Source organism: Molossus molossus, unplaced genomic scaffold (genome assembly GCF_014108415.1).
Source record: "Molossus molossus isolate mMolMol1 unplaced genomic scaffold, mMolMol1.p scaffold_m16_p_11, whole genome shotgun sequence".
NCBI lineage: Eukaryota > Metazoa > Chordata > Mammalia > Chiroptera > Molossidae > Molossus > Molossus molossus.
This window is the reverse complement of record NW_023425346.1, coordinates 102749082-102770596: the sequence shown is the minus strand read 5'-3', so window position 1 is coordinate 102770596 and position 21515 is coordinate 102749082. Positions and strand designations below refer to the sequence as shown.

Below are 21515 nucleotides of genomic sequence, written 5' to 3'. Positions count from 1 at the left end.
ATCATAAAGGCCCCATCTCAGGTGCCCGCACAGCGAGGTGAGGGCTTCCGTGTGTGAACTTGGGGCCCGGTTCCGTTCAGAGCCCTGTGAATCGGGAAGGCTGGCCGCGCTGGACTGCAATTCTAGACCTTTCCTCGGGAAACTATCGCTCTTGCCCAGAACTGCTGTGCTTACCTCGCCCCCAACCTGTGACCCAGCGGGCCTGTGCCAAGGTCTCCAGCCAGGCGTAGCTGCCAGAGAGCCTGCAGATTTCGGGTTTGGTGCCCTGTCATCTAAGAGGAAAGTGAGGCGGAAGGGACTAGGCTGCACCTCGCTCCGCCAACGTATAGGCTCTGCCGGTAACGGACCCCATGACCTGCGTGGAATGTGTAGCACATTCAGCTGGTGAGCACCTAAGGGGTCCCTGGGGCAGGTCTGCCTGGCACGGCCACAGGGCGTGCACACCCTCCGCGTGGATGGAACATGCAAGTGAAGACGCGGGTGGATTCTGGTGCTTTGGGCCGAGAGGGCCTGTCTGACCTTTGCACACTCAGGGAGAGCGAGAATGACGTGACCCCGCGGAGACCGATGTCCTCCTCTGCCCCACTGTCCGCTCTGGGACAGCACCTTGCAGGCAAGACTCCGCACCCCACGTGGCAATGGAGGTTTATTTCAGTAGAAGGGAAGGGACACTGAGTGTCTCAGAACAAGGCTTTCCTTACAAACTAGACTCCACGTGGTCCGCATGGCTGTGGGCGCGTGCGCACCAGGAGGCAGTTTTCCGTTCAGGCCGCCTGGGGAGTTCCTCAGGGTGAGGCCGGAGGCCAGTGCCGGCCACAGCTGTCCAGGATTTTGAGAGTCTCCAGGGCTGCCCTCTGGACCCCCGGATCCGAGTCCAGCTGTAGCTCCTGGAGGGCTGAGCGCGCGAAGGGGAAGGTCAGGACCCCGCGCGGCCCACGGAGGCCCAGGGAGTGACTGGCAAGGGGCTGTCATGGCTGCAGACGTGGGACCCCCCGTGTTTGCAGCTGGAGCTGTGCCTTCACACACATCTCCCATCTCAGCTCCCTTCTGCAACTGACAGGGAGCCCCAGAACCCCGGCTGCCCCCTGGATCAGCTGACAACCAGGGCAGTACAAATGTTTGAAGGGGGAAGGGGCAGAGGCCCCGGAATAAATGCACCACCTCCCAAGAGAGTCGGCTCCCTTGGAAAGCCCTTGGCAGGCTATCTGTGCCCTAGTTACAGCCCAGCCACTCCCCAAAACCCCCAACCAAGGGTCAACTGGCTGTTCCCCGCAGTCACTAAGCTCCCAGGTACAGTCTCCAGGACGTACAGTTCCGTAATGCCGCGAAGTCCAGCTTTCTCAGGTAATGTTCAGACATCTGCTTCATGATGACCCCTAAATCACAGCCAGAGGGTGCTCGTCACACGGTATCGGGTGAGCGAGACGTCTGGTTTTACCTAGGAGGGGTCTGCCGAGGAGGTGGTTGACGCCTGATTGAGAGTCAGGTAGGCGGCACCGTGCGCCAGGAGACACAGGGCACCTCCGCCTGAGCTCGGGGCCTGACACCTGTCCCTGGGCCTGACCCCGCGGCCTTCAAGGTCCCTCCTACATCAGGAGACCTCTGCCCGCTCACCTGCCAAGTTGCAGGAAGCGATTCTGATCCTTGACAAGTTACTTTTCACGTAGGTCATTGTTTCTAGCAGGAAACTGTAGAGAACAGCAGGCTTTTTCTGAGTCTGCAAAAAGCAAGTGACACACTGAACCGCGGAGGCCGAGGTGCCCGAGACTGGCTGTTCACAAAGTGTACCCCCATCTGCCCGGTGCAGGGGCGCCTGCCGGGAGAGGACAGGTGCCCAGTCTAGCGTCACAGCAGATGAGAAGCTGGGCGACCTCCCGTCCCCAGTACATCCTTGCCACCAGGGAAGAGGTTCTATTCGTCCAAACCCCGTGCTGTCCAGTCTGGTAGCCAGTGGCCATGTGTGGCCCTGAAGCATTTGAAAGGTGGCTAATCTGAATGAGTAACTTGTGCATCGGTTCCAATAATGACTCGGATCAGTTGGGTTAAATAAAACCTATGATTTCATCTCTTCCCTTTTCTTAACATGGCCATTAGAAAACTTCGAAATGGGCATGTGGCTAGTGTCCACTCCTGCTGGACAGTGCTGGTCTCTCCACACTGAGGAGGTGAACTGAGGGTCGCGAGATCGGCCTCTGGCGGTGAGCTCCGGGGCGGCCACCGCCCACAGGTTGGCCCCCCCAGCTTCCTCACCAGGACAGAGCACAGGGTCGTCTGGAAAGCGGTCATCTCCTCAGTGCCCCTGGTGTCACTTTGCCCTGCGGAGTCATCCAGGCCCTTGCAGCCCCAGAAGTGCACACACTGGTACATGGTCTCCACACAGGCCTGAAGGGACACAGCAGGACAGCAGGGGATGCGTCAGGAGGGCCCAGGGGCTCACACCAGTGGGCGGGGCGAGGGGGACTGAGCAGGCTGCGATCCGTGGGTGAAGCCAGAGGACAGCCCTGGAAAACGGGAAGCTGGGGGGCATTTGGGGGACCAGAACCCGCCGCCGACCTGGATAATGGGCTGTGTGTGCATTTATTAAAAGCCCCTAGGGGCCAGGTGCAGCCACTTGCCCCCTAACCGGCACCTTCGTGCCCTCAGCAGCCCTGCCTGGGGCCAGCCCTGTTAGGAGACTGCGTCGGGGGCAAGCCTTCTCATTCCCCCAGAGGCCCTGCACCCATCGGGTCCCCTGGGCCCTGGCCTCTGGGGAGGTGCGGTCACAGTAGGGTGCTGCCAGGAGACTGGAGGTCAGGAAGGGAGGCCGGGCATCTATTCCGAGGGACAGCAGTGGCAGCAGCCACCTCTGGTACTCCGCATCCCATGCTGGGCCCCGACCTCTCCTCTCGTCACCGGCTGGCGTGCCTTCCCTGAAGCCCCACCCACGGGGCAGTTGCAGATGAACGGGAAATAACGGGGGGAACCCTTCGTGGACGGAGGTGAGGATTAGTGAGGAAAGGAGTTGCCAAGAGGTGCCCCAGGCCCCCAGGGTCCCCAGGGCAGAGCCCAGGCAGGGAGGCAGGGCCAGGGCAAAGCCCCAGCCAGAGGGCGCTGCAGGGCTCCCCCACCTCCCACTGGGTGCCGCCTGGACCCCCCCCCCCCCCCACGTGCAAACCTGCAACCTCACAGCAGCCGGAAGGAGGGCATTTCTCTTGTGACCTCAGCACTGGGGACTAAGGCCCTAGTTAAGCATGAGCTGCTGAGGACCCCTCATTGACAGCCAGCTGTATCCCCACAACTGTATCTTTGTCACTTGTTTTTTGCAGAAATGTCCCTAATCTGGGCCACCTCCCCTGTCCATATGGGAAGACAGGGCAGAGAGAAGGCAGAGGTCAGGGGCATGGCCGTGCGTGGGGTGAGAGGCTCCCTACACGGGAGTCCCCAGCCAGTGTTAGCCTGAGGGGCAGCAGTTAGACCAGGAGAGGGGCGGGAGTCCCCAGCCAGTGTTAGCTTGAGGGGCGGCAGTTAGACCAGGAGAGGGGCGGGAGTCCCCAGCCAGTGTTAGCCTGAGGGGCGGCAGTTACACCGGGAGAGGGGCGTCTCTCCCTCTCCTTCCTCCCCCCAAAGCCTCAAAGGATCTGGGACCTGGAGTCACAGACCAGGGTCAGCCCCCCCTCACCCCACAGGCCTGCCCCACAGGTTTAAGGCGACTGTTAGACGTGCCCGAACCATGACACCCAGAAATGAACACGATAGAGGAAGGGTGACTGGCGGAGGTGACTGGGAAGAAGGAAACAGCCCCCACAGAAAGACGGCTTGCGGGTCTGTCTCCTCGAATGTGGTTCCTGGGGTCTCCGGGAGACAGGGGGGGCCTGCAGGGAGCTGAGCCCAGAAAACAGTCTCCCTGGGGGCCCGCGGGGGGCGAGCCTTACTCGGGCCGCGTCGGGGCAGGGGTCCAGGCAGTGCAGCATGAGCGGGACCCAGGCTCTCTTCACCTCCCCCTTGAAGAACCGCCTCTTGGAGGCCCGGGCCATCTTGGCCAGCTTGCGGAACAGCAGGAAGGCTTGCAAGCGCAGCAGCTCGCTCTCCTGTGGCCGGGACATACAGAGCGGATCGGAACCTCGGCCAGCTAGAAGCCCAGCGAAGAGCCCGGCCGTTCGACCTGGACCCGGCTGGATGCCTTGACCCCTGCGCAGCCTTCTGGATCATTCCATCAGGACGGAGCCTCCCTTCCAGGGCTCCAGGACCGGGTAGCCCGCGTAGGTGTGACCTCTGCCTCCCAGATGAGGGCTGTGTTAAACCTGCATGCACACCGCCCAGCAGGGTGCCCGCCTGGCATGTCACAGGGGCCCAAGGGGCATCTGGACTGCCAGGAGCTAGCAGGGAAGGCTCACTCCCCGATAGCAGGGAGAAGGGTCCCATGGGCCTGGGAACAAGATTTTTCTCACAAGATCCCATGTTCGAAAAATGGACACATCGGTGCCGAGTGACGCCTGCTGTCCTTCTGCCCTGAGTCGCCTGGGGAGCCCCCACCCGGGGCCCGGGGCCCAGCGAGGCGGTCATCCGGACTCACGTTGTCAAAGAAGGACCTGCACTGCTCAGAGATGGCATTGAAGAAGTACCCTGTGTCCCCTTCGCGGAGCTCAGCCAGGATCTTGGTCAGGGCCTCCATGCCCTCCGAGGGCACGCTGGTACTGCCGGGGTCCCTCAGGGAGCGCAGGCAATTGTCCAGGAGGAGCTTTCGGTACTGCCTCACCTGGGGGTGGGCACAGGGTTGACCCCGGGGGTGACCAGAACACCCCAGCACTGAGGCTCAGCCCGCTGGGCCCGGCACCCTGGGCCCCGGGGTTAAGGTCAGGCGCAGCACCTTTTTGGGGGCGCCCAGGGCCATGTTGCCGAGGGCGCGCAGGGACAGCACCCGCAGGACCTCGTCGCTCTGGTCCACGCCCTTCTCCAGCTGCAGCACGGCGGGCTTCAGCAGCTTCTCCTGGTACAGAACCGGGCCGCTCATGAACTAGAAAGGAGAACTTTCTGCGGTCAGCCGCAACAGAGGCCCGTGTCCGCCACGAGCCGGGGCGCGTGGTTCCAGTCCGTGCGCAGGCTGGTCTCCCTGTGAACAGAAGATTCGGGGCCCGGACCCCGGGACCCGCTCTCGACTCCTCCACCTGCCGGCGGCGGGGCCCTGGCGGGTCACTCAGTTTCCTCGTCTGTGAAAAGAGGGTGACACCAGCACCTGCCTCAGAAGGCTGCCGGGGGGATTCAGTAAGGACCTGTGTGGGACATGCCAGGGAAGCGTCACGCGTGTTAACGCGTGCACTCGGCATCCATTTCTCCAGGCAGCGTGCAGAGCAGCTGCCGGGTGTGGGAGCCGCCCCCCGGGTCCGAACAGAGACGCCCGGGAAGCACCCCATCCCTCCTCTGGGCCTTGGAGTCACTGTCAGCCTCGTTGTCACAAAGCCAGGGCATCAGGCCAATGGGGACCCTTCGGCATGCGTGTGGCGTGTGCACGCACGTGTGTGCTGGTGACTGCACACTGGAAAGTTCACCGTCTGGCCCTTTACAGACCATGTCTGGGGACCCCTCACTGGGCTGGTGTTTGGTTCCTGCAGCACATTGGGCATCAGACAACCCACCGAGGTTCTCCTCAAAGTTTTCTGGCCAATTCCCTGGATCAGCTTCCAGAAACTTCCCTTCCCCACCAGGAAGGAACAACAAGGGCCTCTCAGTAGGGGTGACCCCGTAAGTGCCCTATGTGCTTGGGAGGGTAGCTGGGCCCCAGTGGCCATAACCCCTGCCTGGCTGAGCCCCCTGCACGCCCCTCCCCAGCACCTCCACCCCATCAAGGGCCCGAGGCGCCCTCCTCTGGCCCCCAGGGCCGACACTCAGTGCAGCACACATCACTTAGCTGTGCATTCGGCACAGGCCGCGTCTCAGCCCTTCCCACCGCACCCGCCCCGCGTTACCGGGGTGATGATGAGTGAATGAGAGAACGGATGCACCAATGAGGGGTGCCCCCTGGGCTGGGCTGCCCTCAGAGCCTGAGAGCCTGCCCTGAGATGAGCCCCCAGGACAGTGGGGACTCACCCACCCCCCTCCCCAGCCCACCCCACCTCCACCCGCGCCTCACTTCCACGCAGAACGCCGTGCTGCTGACGCGGCAGCTGAGCACCTCCGAGGCCATGCCCCTGAGCACCAGCTCCGACAGCCTCTGGCCCTGGCCCTCCACGTTCCGAGCGCACAGCCTGTGAGGGGACCACAGCCCATGGGCGGGAGGGCATGTCAGCTCCTGCCGGGCAGAACTCTGGAGCGGGGTGCCCATGGGCAGCGCTAACACCTCTGGGCCCCCCCTCTCCTGGGGGTGTCACTGAAGTACTGACTTCCCATCACACTTTTATAAAAAGGACTCGGATGAGGGCTGCTCATGAGTGACCTGGACCTGGAATTCCCTCTTCCGGGCCCTGCTCAGAAGCAGCCTCGGCGTGGGACACGGGTCAACCTGGCGGTCCCCAGAAGCGGGGCGTTCCGCCATCACTTTGCCAGCCCCGCCCCGCCGCCGAGGGAGCGGCGCCCACCTGGCCAGCAGGCCCACCCCTTGCAGGAAGGTGGAGCTGCTCTCCAGGAGGGTCCACACGCCCTGCTGCTCCAGGCTGCGGGCCAGTCGCTCGCTGTCCAGCCGCTCAAACAACAGCTGCATGGATTTGATTGTGATCCTAGAAGAAGGTGGGACTGTGTCAGGGCGCGGCAGCCCCGCCCAGAGCACCCACGCCCCTCAGGGGCCAAGCCCCACACCCAGGTCTGTGCCCTGGGCTCCCAGCGTGGGCGGGGCCCAGCTCCAGGGCTAAGACCAGGTCTGCAAACACTGAAAACCACACCGTGCTGGGCAGATGTCAGGGAGGGTAGTCAGGTCAGGTTCCTGAAACCTCCTTCCCACCAGGAGGGCATGATGAGGGCCGCTCGGTGGAGGTGCCTTCTGAGAGGCAGTTTCCAGGCCCACTGCCCTGCACCCCAAGCCGTCAGCCCTGGAGAGCACCTCTGCTGGTTGACCTCCTTGGGCAGGGTCGCCGTGTGGATGAGTCTCCATGTCTTGAGGATGGGCGACACAGCCTCCGGGCCCTGGCTGCTGCCCAGCTGCATCAGGAGGGTGTAGATCAGGTCGGGAAAGAGGTCCCGGAGCTGGTCACCCTTGTCTATCTTCTCGATGAGCAGGTGGATGGCGCAGAGGGTCTGCAGAGAGAAGGGCAGGAAGCACCAGGGCTCCTACCCAGAGCCCCCAAGGAGCACCAGGGCCTGCCCCTGGGACTCACCATCAGAGGGTCCACTGCAGCCTGACGCCAGATGTCGGCCTTGGAGGTGGCTTTGGCCCTGGGGGTGAACCGGGACTGCAGCCGGCCCATCAGCCCGTGGAGCACCCACCGGGCAAAGGGCACATTCTCTGCCACGGCCAGCCACACCTCCATCAGGTGGCTAGCCAAAGACAGAGGACAGGGACTGTGGGTTACCTGCCGTGTGCCCTGGCTGGCAAGAGCCTCGTTGGACCCCAGCAGCCCCCCGAGTGGTGGATGGGCCCTGGAGGCTGAGTGTCAGGGAGCTGGAGGGAGCCGGTGCTCCATGCTCAGCCACCTTTCTGTGCCCTGATCACCTACCCTGGGCAAGCCACAGCTCCCTGGCCAGGTGACCTCAGAAGTCCCCACCAGGCCCACCGTGCGAGGACCTGTGGACACCTCTGGTAATAGTTTCCAGGTGCCCCTGACTTGTGCCAGGCTGGTGCCAGGCGACCGACCGGTGTCCTCCCCCTCCGCCTCCCTGCACACCTTTGAGGAGCAGCCTTCACTTCCACAAAAAAGGGGACGAGGCCAGGGGGTCAGGTAACCTGCCAGACCACAATTTGAAGGGGCTTTCCTGATCCCCAAGTCTAGGCCGGTGGTCCTGCTGGGAAGGGAAGGGGCCCCTGGGCAGTGACTTGAGGGACCTGGTTGCACGGGTCCAGGGAGGTCAGGTGCTGGTGAGCTCTGAAGGGCCAAAGACAAGTCCCACAAGATCAAATTGAACCAGGAGGTGCGTAAGCTGCTTGTTAGCACCCACAAAGTGGGTCTGTGACCCCCCAAAGGCTGTACCTCCCACGGGAGAGGCGGGGAGAGGAGCGGACAAGGCCTCACTCAAGGTCCCGGGCTCCGGGGACGCAGCAGCAGAGGTGAGTCTGGCACAGTCTGGGCTGCACAGCAGCCTGTGACCCCCACCCAGGGCACCCACCACCCACCTCTGCATGGGCAGGGGCTGCCTCAGGAGTGACGTGAGGACCATCTCCTGGTGGTAGTGAGCCAGCAGGAGGATGCCCTCAATGAGGTGGCGCCGCACCTCCAGGTGGTCCACTGCGGGCAGGTGGACCAGGATGGCACCCAGGATCTCAGCCACCTAGGGAGGGGCTGGGCATCACCAGGGCCGCCTGGCCCTCATGGGCCTCTTGCCCTCACCCTACTGCACACCCCTCCCCCAAAGACTCTCTGGTCTTCTCCTCCGGACTTGATTAGGTGCTTGGTGCCGGAGGCCGTGGTCTCAGAAAGAGAGCCGCGGGCCTAGCCCACCGTCCACTTACTGACCTGGCTACCTTCCACACCTTTCTCTCTCATTCTAGGGCTCTGCGTCCTCCTCTTTACAGACAGGGTGGGGAGGGGTTGGGGAGGGGTTGTCGGCAAGTGCGGCTGGGTCCCAGCGGGTCCCTCCAGGCCTGGTGCACCGGGCAGCCCCAACCCCAGGTGGCCCAGCCACAGTTCTGCCACCTTGTCCTCCAGCTCCTTGACCCGCATCTGAAGGAAGGTGTCTATCCAGGTGACGGAGGCCTTGTCGTGCTGGAGGTCCATGGCCCCGATGTTCTCGCAGAGTTTCTGGATCAGCGAGACCACCTCATCACAATTCAGCTGCATGCAAGCCACCTGGAACCAGAGCAGGCTGTTCCCAAAGTTCGCCGAGTCCCAGGCCCAGTCCCCATCACCACTGACAGACCCTCCTCTTTTGCTCGACGTCACGGCCCCACCCCAGGCCAGCCCACGCACACTTCCTGGCTCATCACCTTGGCTAGTCTGGTAGATGCACTGAAAATCTTCTCCACCTCCAGGGCCTGGAGGTCCTCCTTACATCTCGCGAGCTCCAGCTCGTTGGACGTGTCCCATGAGGAGCAGGTCTGGCTTGCTGCTAGGGGTAGTTTCGGACGTGATCAGCAAAGACAGAAGGGCCAGCCATAGGCTACGTCACGGTGGCCTCCTGTGCTGGCCCTCGGGGAGGGCACCTTGGCTCTGCAGGCCTGGGTGACACCCCAGCATCTGAACACCCATCCCTTCTTGCCTTTGCTCTCATTGTCCCCACCCCGTGTCTGCACACAGGTGCCTGCCCTTCCAAGGCCTGGCTGGGATAGACGCCCCACCAGCCACCAAGCCAGAGGCAAACTGCCCCGCCCTGAAGGTCACCGCACTGCATTCTTGCCTCGGCTCATCTGTGGCCAGTTGTGCTATGTCCTTGGAATGGGAGCCGGCCTTGTCCCCGTGGGGCTCTTAGTGCCCAGCACAGGCCCGCAGTGGGTTACGCAGAACCAATGCACCTCTCCTTCCAGAAGTTTCCATGGCCTCTCGGTGAACTCTGCACCCCTCTGCATCCCCGCTGGTCATCCTTGTTTGTCTACACGGAGTCCTGATGCCCCCACAGCACAGCCCCGAGCTGGCAGCCCTGGTATCAGCCCCCACTCCTGGCCACGTACCGTGCAAGTCCAGCAGGCTGGACAGGACCTCTGTTGAGGCCACACGAGTTCTTTTGTGGGAGTCACACATGCACGGGGCGATGAGTCCAACGAGCGTGCCAAACTGCCCCAGCTTCAGGGGGATCTGCGGGACAGGACCCCGAGGCTCACACGCTGCTCCTCTCGTGCACACCTGGCACTGCCCAGGGGCAGATGGTGGGCAGCCAGAGAAGGGAAGCCCTGCTCTGAAAACGCCCCCCTGTCTGGGAAGGGGGAGATGCCACCGTCTGTCTGCTGCCCACGTTTCTGCCTCCTGAGCCCCACAGTTGGGCCCCCGGAGGCCCCGCAGCCGGGAGCTGAGTCTGGCTGACCTCAGGCCCAGGTTCTATGTCCCGGCATCTGCCTTGTTCCTATAGCTGAGCCCTGGGTTCAGATGTGGGCTTCCCCACTTACCAGCTGTGTACCTGGGCAGGGTACCTAACCTTGGGCCCCATGTTCCTCGTCTGAGGATAACGGCGCCTCCTCTTTCCGGGGCAGGAGGAGAATTGCATCAGAAGATCCAGCCTCTCACCTCAAATGTCACCTCGCATTAGTCTTGGCCTCGACCTCACTCTCCTGGGTCTGTGTCCCCACCAGGGTCCTGCCCTAAGACCTGAGGCTGGACCCCACACCCCAGCCTCGGGACACCATTGTCCTCCTACCGAGGCCGACTGTCCCTGAAGATGATGGAGCCAACAAATGTAGGAAGAGCAGTCTCATCCAGCCGTATCAGACGGTTAACCGACAGAAACCCCTCGTTGCTTTTCTAGATGTTTGTGGTACTTGTCAAACTTTGTAAAATGTGTAAATATTCAGTAACTTATTTCCTCGTTGTAAGTAAATGTTCACTTTTCTAACCAATGTGGTATTCGTAACCGTGTCTCCTTATTCTTAGAGCGGGTCCTCACCACAGTATGAGCCTCGGGTCCCGCAAAACCTAGATCCACAGGAGCTGCAGCCCATCCGCTCCCTCGCCCCCACCCAGAGTCCCAGGAGAGCCCCTCGAGGAGTCTCATTGCCATTCCCAAAGGAGGCAGCCTCTTCCCAAGGGACTCTTCGTAGACAGGACCCAGGCCAGAGCTGGTGCTGGTGCTGGTGCTGGGGGCTGGGTACTAGGTGCTGGGTGCTGAGTTCTGGGGGCTGGGGCTGGGTACTAGGTGCTGGGTGCTGGGGCTGGGTGCTGGGTGCTGGGTGCTGGGCTGGGTGCTGGGGCTGGGTGCTGAGTCATGGGTGCTGGGTGCTGAGGCTGGGTGCTGGATACTGGGTGCTGGGGCTGGGTGCTGGGGCTGGGTGCTGAGGCTGGGTGCTGGGTCATGGGTGCTGGGTGCTGAGGCTGGGTGTTGAGGCTGGCTGCTGGGGCTGGGGCTGGGTGCTGAGTCATGGGTGCTGGGTGCTGAGGCTGGGTGCTGGATACTGGGTGCTGGGGCTGGGTGCTGGGGCTGGGTGCTGAGGCTGGGTGCTGGGTCATGGGTGCTGGGTGCTGAGGCTGGGTGCTGAGGCTGGCTGCTGGGGCTGGGTGCTGGGGCTGGGTGCTGGGTCATGGGTGCTGGGTGCTGAGGCTGGGTGTTGAGGCTGGGTGCTGGGGCTGGGTGCTGGGGCTGGGTGTTGAGGCTGGGTGCTGGGGCTGGGTGCTGGGTCATGGGTGCTGGGTGCTGAGGCTGGGTGCTGGGGCTGGGTGCTGGGTGCTGAGGCTGGGTGCTGGGGCTGGAGCTGGGTGCTGGGGCTGGGTGCTGGGGCTGGGTGTTGAGGCTGGGTGCTGGGGCTGGGTGCTGGGGCTGGGTGTTGAGGCTGGGTGCTGGGGCTGGGTGCTGGGTCATGGGTGCTGGGTGCTGAGGCTGGGTGCTGGGGCTGGAGCTGGGTGCTGAGGCTGGGTGCTGGGGCTGGAGCTGGGTGCTGGGGCTGGGTGCTGGGTGCTGAGGCTGGGTGCTGGGGCTGGAGCTGGGTGCTGGGGCTGGGTGCTGGGGCTGGGTGTTGAGGCTGGGTGCTGGGGCTGGGTGCTGGGTCATGGGTGCTGGGTGCTGAGGCTGGGTGCTGGGGCTGGGTGCTGGGTCATGGGTGCTGGGTGCTGAGGCTGGGTGCTGGGGCTGGAGCTGGGTGCTGAGGCTGGGTGCTGGGGCTGGAGCTGGGTGCTGGGGCTGGGTGCTGGGTGCTGAGGCTGGGTGCTGAGGCTGGGTGCTGAGGCTGGGTGCTGGGGCTGGAGCTGGGTGCTGGGGCTGAGGCTGGGTGCTGAGGCTGGGTGCTGAGGCTGGGTGCTGGGGCTGGAGCTGGGTGCTGGGGCTGGAGCTGGGTGCTGGGGCTGGGTGCTGGGGCTGGAGCTGGGTGCTGGGGCTGGGTGCTCCCACACTCACGCAGACGCCGACGCTCTGCACGTAGCTCTGCAGGAGCCGGAGGAGCAGGTTCACGGCCTTCTCCCGCTCCCAGTCTTTCTCCGACAAGATCCACTTTTCCAGGAACTATGGACAGAGCCCAGGACACAGACGGGGCGTTAAAACCCCAGGGCTTGGCCGGCCGAGGTGGCTCCATGGTTGAGCATTGACCCACTGGCACCAAGAGGTCGCCGGTTGGATTCCCGGTCAGGGCACATGCCCAGGCTGTGGGCCCGATCCCCAGTGGGGGGCGTGCAGGAGGCGGCCAGTCGATGTTCTCTCATCGATGTTTCTGTCTCTCTCCCTCTCTAAAATCAATAAAAAATATGTATATATATATTAATAAAAAAAATCCCAGGGCCAGCTCCTTCCTGGCCAACTGTTGCCCTCCCTGCCCCTCCTACTCAGAATCTGACTTTCAATGCTTCTAGATGGCTCCGGGCACTTCGGGTTTTCTTCCCAGGCCCCTCTACTGGGGCGATGAGGTTGTGGGCATCCCCAGCGAGACGGCTCTTGAAGAATTAGTGTGTGGGGCCTTGCTCCAAATGCTCGCCCGCAGCGGAGGGGCCGGCAGCACAGCCCGCGCTGCGTCCCGGGGCCTGAGCACCCGAACATCTAATCACGGAGCTGAGCAACCCAGGAGGAAGCACCGACAGAGCTGAGGAGGAATCCGTAAACCCCAGTACAGAGCGCTCGGCGCCTCCGTCTCAGTGTCTGATACGACGAGGCAGAAAATCAAGGCTAGAGAAAGCGGAACACCGCCCCAACCCGCTCTGCCTGGTCCACAGGAACACTCCGCCCAGCACAGCGGAGACTGGTCAAGTGCACACACAGCAGTCACCAAAGGGAGGCCACACCTGGACCACGCAACAAGTCTCAGTCAGCGTCAAAGGATTCCAACCGTGCAGAGTACGTCCTCAGACTACGATTGACTTAAAGTAGGAATCAAGAAGAGAATGACCCCTGGGAAATCCTCAAACATTTGGAAATGCCTAGATAACCCAGGGGTCAAAGAAGAGATCAAAAGAGAAATTAAAATGCATCTTGAACTGACACCGAGTTAGAACACAACATGTCAATGTTCGTGGGATGCCACGGCCAGGAATGAAGTCGGTGGGCTCACCCAATCTGCTCCCGACTTTAAGACTTGTTATATATAATGTCACAGCGATCAGGACAGGAAGACACCAATGCAAAGAGAGACGAGTACATCACTGAGGCAGCCCAAGGGTGCAGGAATAGAGCCACACATACATGGTTGATGGATCTTTGACAAAAACACAAAGGTAATTCAGTGGAGTAGAGAAAAGCTAGTCTTTCCAACAAATGATGCTGGAGCAATTGGTGATCTGTGTGCAAAAACACAAAAACCAAACCAACTTTGATCCATACCTCGCACCAAATACAAAAGTTAACTCAAAATATGTCACAGAGGTGCATTCCTGCTCCCAGGAGTATGCCCACACCTTTCCCTCCCCCCTCTTCTTCCCCCACGAGTGTGCCTCTCCTAAACTCTAAGGGACCCCACGAGGCTTGTGACCAGGCAGCAATGCAGCAGCAGCTTGTCCTGGGCTAGCCCCCTGACGCTGTCCCCAAGGTCCTCTTTTCTCTGACTTCTTAGTGAGACAAAGCATCCCAGCTGGGCTCGTTTCTCCACCTAGGCTGGCTCCCATTTCACTGTCCCGGCTTTAATGAACATCCTCTTAAAATACATATATATATATATATTATAGACTTAATTGTAAAACCTGAAACTATACTGTTTTAGAAGAAAATCTTTGTGATCTTGGGTTAGGCAAATATTTCGTAGACATGACACCAAAACCATGACCCACGAAAGAAAAAATCATTATAAACTAGACTTCATCAAAATTAAAAGTGTCTGCTCTTCAAAGACACTGTGAAATTAATGAAAAGACAAGTCACAGATTGAGAGAAAATATTTGCAAATTACGTAACTAATAAAGGACTTGTGTCTAGAAACATAAAACTCTGAAAACTCAATAATACGAAAGCAAACAACCTAATCAAAACAAACAAACAAAAACTACCAGTACCCTTCACAAATGCCAAGATTACAAAATACGAAGACTGAGGACTTGTTCCAGACTGAAGGACGTGAAGGGAGAAGACAAGCGATTGCCATGCCTGCCTCCGATTCCATCTGAACTGGGGGAAAGAGCTATAAAGAGCATTATTGGAACAATCAGTGAAGCCTGAATATAGACAATAGATTAGAATATAGCATTGTATTCATGCTAAATTTCCTGATGTTGATCATTGTATCATTATGTAAGAGACTGTCCAGGTGGCTCAGCTGGCTGGAGCGTCATCCCGTACATCCAAAGTTTGCAGGTTTGATTGCTGGTCAGGGCACATACCTAGGCTACAGGTTCGATCTCCGGTTGGGTGCAGATGGGAGGCAACTGATTGGTGTTTCTCTCCCATCGATGTCTCTCTCTCTCTCTTTCTCTCTCTCTCTCTCTCTCTCTCTCTCTCTCAAATCAATAAAAAACATATTCTTGGGTGGATTAAAAAAATAAAGAGGCTATTCTTGTTCTTAATGTCTGTAACTAACTGTCTATGATTTAAAAGGTGTGTGTGTGTGTGTGTGTGTGTGTGTGTGTGTGAAAAGAGAAAAATGTGACAAAATAGTAAGAATTGTGAATCTGGGTGAAAGGTATATAAGAGTTTTTTTATGTTTGTTTTTATTATATTTGTCACTTTTCAGCAAATTTGAAAATATATCTAAATAAGATTATCAGAACCATGTATAACTCATACCCCTGTTTCCCACAGAGAGTCTGGCCCTCAGGACAGCTTTCTGGGAGGGGTGGCCATCCCTGGCCCTCTGCCAGGCAACTCACATGCACCATCTCTTGCAGCCCCTTGGGGTCCAGCTGCCTCTGCATGAGGGCCTCCACCAGCTGCTCCAGGGCACGCAGGGCGTTCGCGTACAGGGCCTATGACGAGAGAGGGGAGAGCTGGGCAGCAATAAGGGGGCGCCCGGTGTGATAATCACCCTTTTTTCTTCTTCTCACGTGACATCCAGGTCATCTTCTTAAGAGGAACCCACTTCACAAAGGAGGAAACTGAACTCCTAGAACCCAGTTCTCCTGACTCCTCATCCAAGGCCAGGCCCTGGAGGCACAGGTGGCCACTTGACCACGAAAGATTTGACCTCCTTTTCCAACAATGTTCCTGGAAAACAGCCACCCAATCTGGGACCACATTTCCCAGCACACTTTACATCTAAGTGGAGCCATGTGACTGAGCTCTGGCCAATGGAAGGTGGACAAAGTGGTTCATGAATCCTCCATACTCTTTCTCTTCCTCTCCATGCTGGGTATCAGTGCCCACGGGACCTTCGGAACCGTGAACCGAAGATGGCGTGGCTCCTGAATGACTGCGGGAAGCCCCTCCGTCCCACCCCCACGGCCAATTTGATCTAAGCTTTCGTCTTGTCAAACCACAGAGATCTCAGAGTTTATCTATTACAGCAGCTAGCATCACCTTACACTGACTATCAGAGCCTCTTACACTTTGCTGCCTCTAATTGAATAATGGAGAACTTATCATTGTGGGGTGCTAGCCGTAGATGTAAGAAATGTTGAACATTTTTGCTCTGTGAATTATGATTGCTTTGTTCTGATTAAAGAAAGCCCATTCTGGCCTGGCTGTTCACCCTGGGAGTTTACCTCGGGAATGCTGTTCCTTCTCCTTACCAGAGAGCTGCGCCCAGCCCATCACGGGAAGACTAACAACCTTGGAGTCTTGGAGGTGGTGCCCTGGAGACAGCCCACATTCCCCAGCTCCCATTACTTCCCTGTGCCTGTAATCTGTAATTGTCTTACCCACTGGTGTTCCCTTTGCACACTTCCCCGCGTAATACTAACACAAGCAGCGGGCCATGGAGGGAGTGCAGAGCGGACTTTTCAGGGATGGCCTGGCTGCTCTCTCAAACTGCCGGCAATATTGGAATAAATGCTCATATACCATTCAACCTTGTCTCTGCTTAATTGGCTCAGACAGTGACAGGCAGCCCAGACCCACCTGCTGTTCGGTTTCACAACCACAGATGGGTGGGTCAAGATGGTGGGCTCTCAGCACCACTCATGTTAAAGTCGACTTCCAGGTCCTGACCCAGACAATGAGGCTCGGAGGGACCTACCTTAATGGACTCATTGTCCTCTGCTGGGGGCTGGAGAGAAATGACAGAATGTATACCGATATCCATCAGCTCACTGTTTTCCTCTGCAGAGTAGAAAGGCCTCACTTTGCTAGGGAGAGAAAAAGTGACAGAAGGGGTGGTCAGTGGAGTTGGGGCCCACTGCCCAGTCTAGGGAGGGGAGGCATGTCACAGATCGAGAGAGACCAACTTCCCTGGTTGGGGGTTCAGAGGGACACCCCCCACGGGCCCTGGCTCTGCCCAGCCATCAGTGTTCAGTGACTGTCTGGGATTGAGGGGCAGACTCAGGGGTCCGGGGCCACCTCTCCTCCTCGGCTCCTGCTGTAACCACGTCCATCTCCTGCTCGGAACATTCCGCTGCTCCTCCCCCACCACATCGTGGACTCTACCTCCCGGGTTGGTCCTGGCCCAGGGCTCAAGTACGACACCTGGACCAGCAGCAGTAGCATCAACTTGGAGTTCGTTAGAAATGCAAATTCCCCGCCTCAGAACTGCTGAACCAAAATCTCTGGGGGCGGAGCCAGCCATCTGTGTTTTGCTAAGCCTTCCAGGGTGGCCCATAGCTGCTTCGAGTGCATCTGGCCCATCTCCTTCTATCCATGCATCACAGGCCTCGGTGCATCTTAGAATCACCTGGAGAGCTTTGTAAGGTCCCTGGGATCCTAATTTAAAGCTGGGGTGTGTGTGTGGGGGGGTGCAGGGTAGCTGTATTGTTAAAAGTTCCCTATGGGTTCTATTGTGCCTCCAGGATTTGGACTGGCTTTCATTTTTCTTTTTTATCCTCACCCGAGGACATTTTTTGGTATTTTGTTCAGATAGAGTGGGAGGGAGAGAGAGAGAGAAACATCGACATGAAAGGAACACATCGAGTGGCTGCCACCCGCACGACCCAACCAGGGCCGGGGACAAACTGCAACCGAGATACGTGCCCTTAGCGGGAACCGAACCGGGTCTCTCTGGACCGCAGGCCAACGTTCTAACCGCTGAGCCACACCGGCCAGGGCGGGAGTAGCTTTCATTTTAATAAACTGTTACCCCACCCCATCCTGCTGGAAGCTTCCAGCTCCGACCCACACCCTGTTTTGTTTAAGCCCAGGTCAGACAGCAAACTCCCTTTGCCAACTCCTTCTTCTAGCCCCTGTTTAGCACCTGAATTGCATCTTGCCAGTAGCCCCCTTTTTCTGGCCTTAGATTTTTTATTGTTGTTCACCTACAAACACTGACCTCTAATTCCTTGGGTATGTGTTCGCCTTCCCTCTAAGTCCCTGAGGGGATGTTTGTGAAGTGTGTGTAACACCTGAGTGTGTGTCGCTAGAAGCTCGGGCAGTTCTGCTGTGAGCGCCAGTGATGACTCGGCCCCACTGGGAGGACTCCTAGAGGACCCACCTCTTCAAACACGGGTTTTACAAACACAGCTTCTTCCCTTCCTCCTCGCCCCACCGCCAGGTGGACAGTCCCAGGAAGGCAAACCTCGGACAGTCTATTACTTCTACTATTTGCATGAACGGTATTCATACCATGTGGATAAATAAATTCCTTGACTGAGCCCAACCCAGCTGGAAGGGGCCATCTCCCTGCTGGTTATTCAGTGTCACTGTGTGACCTTTTGCTCAAAACGTCTCCTGATGGACCAAACACCAGCCTGCCCGCCTCCCAGTCACCTCCCACCCAAGGAGACATGGAGCTGTCGAGGAGCAGGGGAGAGCTGGTGGAAGCCGGCTCCCATCGGCCAGGATGGCCATGGCCCTCGGAGCTGTCACCCAGGACCGGGCTACGGAGGCGGCCCTGCACCCGCGAGCACGCGGGATGGATGCTTCCGGATGTCTTGTCGACCCAGGGGAAGTGCCGGGACACAGGCAGGGGCGCAGCTCACCTCAGATGCGAGAGGGCATCCATCACCATGCTGCGCACGGGAGACACCAGGTTGTCGCTCGGTTCCGCCTTGATGATCGCCTGCCGGGCACAGCAGGGCAGTGGGCTGCCAAGCCATCCGGGCCCAGGCCAGGTAGGACAGGGGCCCTTAACGCACAGTGGCCCTGAAGGTGGCAGCATCCCCAGCATCAGTGCCGGATCACTCAGCCTTGGACATTTTCGGGGAAAGGGCAAATCCGGTGGAAGGCAGGGGCTCGAGGTAGGCATGTGCTTCCCGCTCAGATCTGCCTTCCTGGAGGGGCGTCCTTGCACAGACCGCTTCCCCCACCTGAGCCCGGGTTCCCTTACTGATGAAACAGGACTCGGTGCCCTGGGACTGGCGTGAAATTCCAGGCGCACAGCTCCTGGTCCAGACAGGAGCCAAGGGCACGCTCGCTTCCTGCTGGCTGCCTCCTGTCCCAGCCCCTCCCACTTCCCTCCCGAGCGGCTTCCAGCACAGCTGCAGCCGTGTCCAGGCCCAGGCGCGTAGGGAGGGCGGACGTCTGCGCCAGGGACAGCGGCCGTCACGCAAACCCCATCAGCCCCGTCACTGCTTCTCGCCCTTGGGCAGTCGACACCTGCTAGATCTTTCCAGAGTTCTGTGCAAAGTAGCTTTAAGCCCTGCCTGCAGCTGATCCTTCCCCCCAGGTCCCTCCCGCGGAGAAATGCTGGGGCGACAGTGGGGCTGACCCAGTGGCCCTGTGTCCCGGCCTTGAACCAGCCACATGGGGCACACAGCGCCCGGTTGTTCCCTGGTCGCGAAATGCTTTGTCAGGCACGTGGTATCATCTCAGAACCCCTACAGTTGGATCAAAGAGCTGAGACAGAAAGGGGCCCAGAGATCCTAGAGCCCCCTTGCCCCTTGGACGCCCTCAGGAGCTCGGCAGAGTTAGACCCCCAGACTGCCCAGGGCCCGGGACCCCGGCGTACCACTAGAATGGCAGTAAGAGTCGTCTTTTGGGCAAATTGAAAGCCCTCCGGGTCCTTGAGGTTTTCGATGGCCTGGGTGACCTGCACCACACTCTTCATGAAGGCCATTTTGAGGCAGATGTCCTGCGCCCAGACCGAGACGAAGGGGAGAAAGAGGCGTGGTGAGTGAGCCCGAGGGCCCGAGCCGCGGCCTTCACACCTGCAGCTGCCTAAGAACGTGCCCCCTCCGCCCCCCAAGAGACGGCGACCTCGTTCTGTCCTTCACCGATGACAGAGCACCTGCCACATGGCGGGCCGGGGCCCGGCCCCCTCGCCTCTGCCCGGGGTGGCAGCGCTGGCCGAGGGCACCAGGCCCTGTCGCCGGGGAGGCAGAGTCAGTTCTTGAGATAAAATCCTGTTTGTTTTCACAGGATGAATCTTTTTTTAAAACTATACTTTTATTGATTTTCTAGAGGGAGAGAGAGATAGAAACATCGATATGAGAGAGAAACATCGATGGGCTGCCTCCTGCACGCCCCCTACTGGGGATCAAACCCGCAACCCGGGCCTGTGCCCTGACCGGGAATCGAACCGGGACCTCTCAGTCCTGGGAGGAAGCTCGGTCCACACCGGCCGGGCACGGGATGAATCTCGAGGGCAGTTCTGCCAGACAAATGTGGACAGATGCTGGGTGATGGCACCTAGGTGAGCAAGCTGGAGCACTCAGTCAGGGGCAGGACGAGGAACGTGGATGTCAGGGGCTGGCGTGGGGGTGGGCAGCCACTGGGTGGGCGCAGTTTCAGTTTTGCAGGAGGAGGAGCTCTGGAGTGGCTGGGGTGATGGGTGCACGACCATGTGAAGGTCCGTGATGCGCTGAAAGGTGGTCAAGGTGGCAAACTGTATGTCGTGTGCATTTTACCACAATTAAAAAAATAAGAATAAAATAATATTTGCTCTATTCTTTCTGTTTTTCTCCTCCTTGCTATTCCAAGACAGTAGCTAGTCCCTTTGCATTTCTGAAGACAACCCCACATCTTGTCCCTTATGACAGGCCTAGGGTCAGGTGTCTGGGGTGAGGGGCAGAGGTGAGGATCGCAGGAGGTGGAGAGACTGGAGAGGGGGGATCATCTTGTGACTTCTGGGGACCCATGCTCACCCCTCCCCGCACTTGGGGAAGGAGCTCCCCCCTCCCTCCTCCTGCGGCAGAGAAGTACACAGGCTGGGGCAATGGGCCTCCCAGGAGCTGGGAGTCGGGGGGACTCCTGGGTCCAGCTCCTGGCTTCATCACCACCCAGAGAGGGGCGCAGGGTGACTGCCAGCCTGGCTCACGGAGGAGTCCCCCAGGCACTGAATGTGGGTGGCGGCTCACGGGGTTACCTGGGAGCTGCTGGTGTAGTGGTGAATGATCTTCGAGGTGATGGGGGTGTCCACGTGGGTGAGGAGCGCCTGCCAGTGGCAGTGCAGGGCCGCACAGCTGTACATCACCATGAGGGCGCTCTTCACCGCCTCCCGCCTCCAGGGGTGGTCCCTCTGCACGGCCAGCGAGACCCGGGGAGAGACACCGGGTGGGGGTGATGTGCTCACCCTGCCCCTCTGCGGGCAGCAGGGTCTGCCCCGGCTGCCTGCCGATCGTCCCTGGTCACAAGACCCTAAGAGCCATTGAGTCAGCTGAAGAGGCCTCAAACACTCATTTACTTATTTATTCATGTGTTCAATACAGTTTTATTGAGCACATACTACACGCTAAGCCCTGGGTGCAGCAAGTCAGAGCAGGGCCAGACTGCCCTAAGCAGAGGCTGGCTATGCAAGCCTGGTGCCTCCACCTGCCAGGCCCTTCTCTGTTCCTACTGGCTCTCATGATGCTGGGGACCCAGGAGGAACAAACAGCCTCAGCCCTGCTCTCCTGGGAGGAGGTGGAGACCACAAAACCCACCGTGGAAGTAGGGCAGAGGGCTCCCAAGCCCTGCCAGGCTGCAAATAAAAAGTCAGGCCCCAGGTCCTGCTCTTTGGAGAAGGCTGAGACACTTTCCATCTAAACAGCCAGACCCAGGGCAAGCGTCCAGGTCAAGGTCAAAGCCTGAGGCATCAGTGACTCCAGATGGTTGCCCGCTGGGGACTCAGCCAACCTGTGGCATCAGGAAGTTGGGCCAGAGGTCAGTCATGAGTGGCTTGGGTCCAACTCCTGGCTTCACCGCTGGGCAACCACACGCCTTTGGACAAGCTTCACTGCCCTCGTCCACACAACAGTGGGCATTATGCCATCCCAGCCGCCTTCACTTCTTCAGACCCAGTGGACCTGGGTGAGGCCTGGGACCCTGCAGAGCCAGCCAGCACCCAGGCACCCCCATCATGAGTAGCAAAGGGCTAGGACTCCTTTGCAATATCTGGGTCCTGG

The 21515-nt window shown here is 59.4% G+C and overlaps 1 protein-coding gene across 1 annotated transcript in view; it reads right to left on the bottom strand.

The window, feature by feature from the left end:
* Nucleotides 1-785: 785 nt before the first annotated feature.
* Nucleotides 786-21515, bottom strand: part of MROH2A (maestro heat like repeat family member 2A) — a 43584-nt gene continuing 22854 nt past the window's right edge. The window contains exons 21-41 of the mRNA XM_036253365.1: nt 20498-20650; nt 19142-19264; nt 18174-18253; nt 16283-16391; nt 14979-15074; nt 12094-12198; nt 9728-9851; nt 9047-9165; nt 8757-8909; nt 8237-8391; nt 7284-7443; nt 7010-7203; nt 6552-6689; nt 6107-6221; nt 4847-4993; nt 4553-4735; nt 3912-4067; nt 2251-2382; nt 1615-1717; nt 1311-1376; nt 786-895 (exon numbers count right to left, since the gene is read on the bottom strand). Coding sequence (XP_036109258.1) covers nt 786-895; nt 1311-1376; nt 1615-1717; nt 2251-2382; nt 3912-4067; nt 4553-4735; nt 4847-4993; nt 6107-6221; nt 6552-6689; nt 7010-7203; nt 7284-7443; nt 8237-8391; nt 8757-8909; nt 9047-9165; nt 9728-9851; nt 12094-12198; nt 14979-15074; nt 16283-16391; nt 18174-18253; nt 19142-19264; nt 20498-20650 — 2721 coding nt within the window. The remainder of the gene's footprint in view (nt 896-1310; nt 1377-1614; nt 1718-2250; nt 2383-3911; nt 4068-4552; nt 4736-4846; nt 4994-6106; nt 6222-6551; nt 6690-7009; nt 7204-7283; nt 7444-8236; nt 8392-8756; nt 8910-9046; nt 9166-9727; nt 9852-12093; nt 12199-14978; nt 15075-16282; nt 16392-18173; nt 18254-19141; nt 19265-20497; nt 20651-21515) is intronic.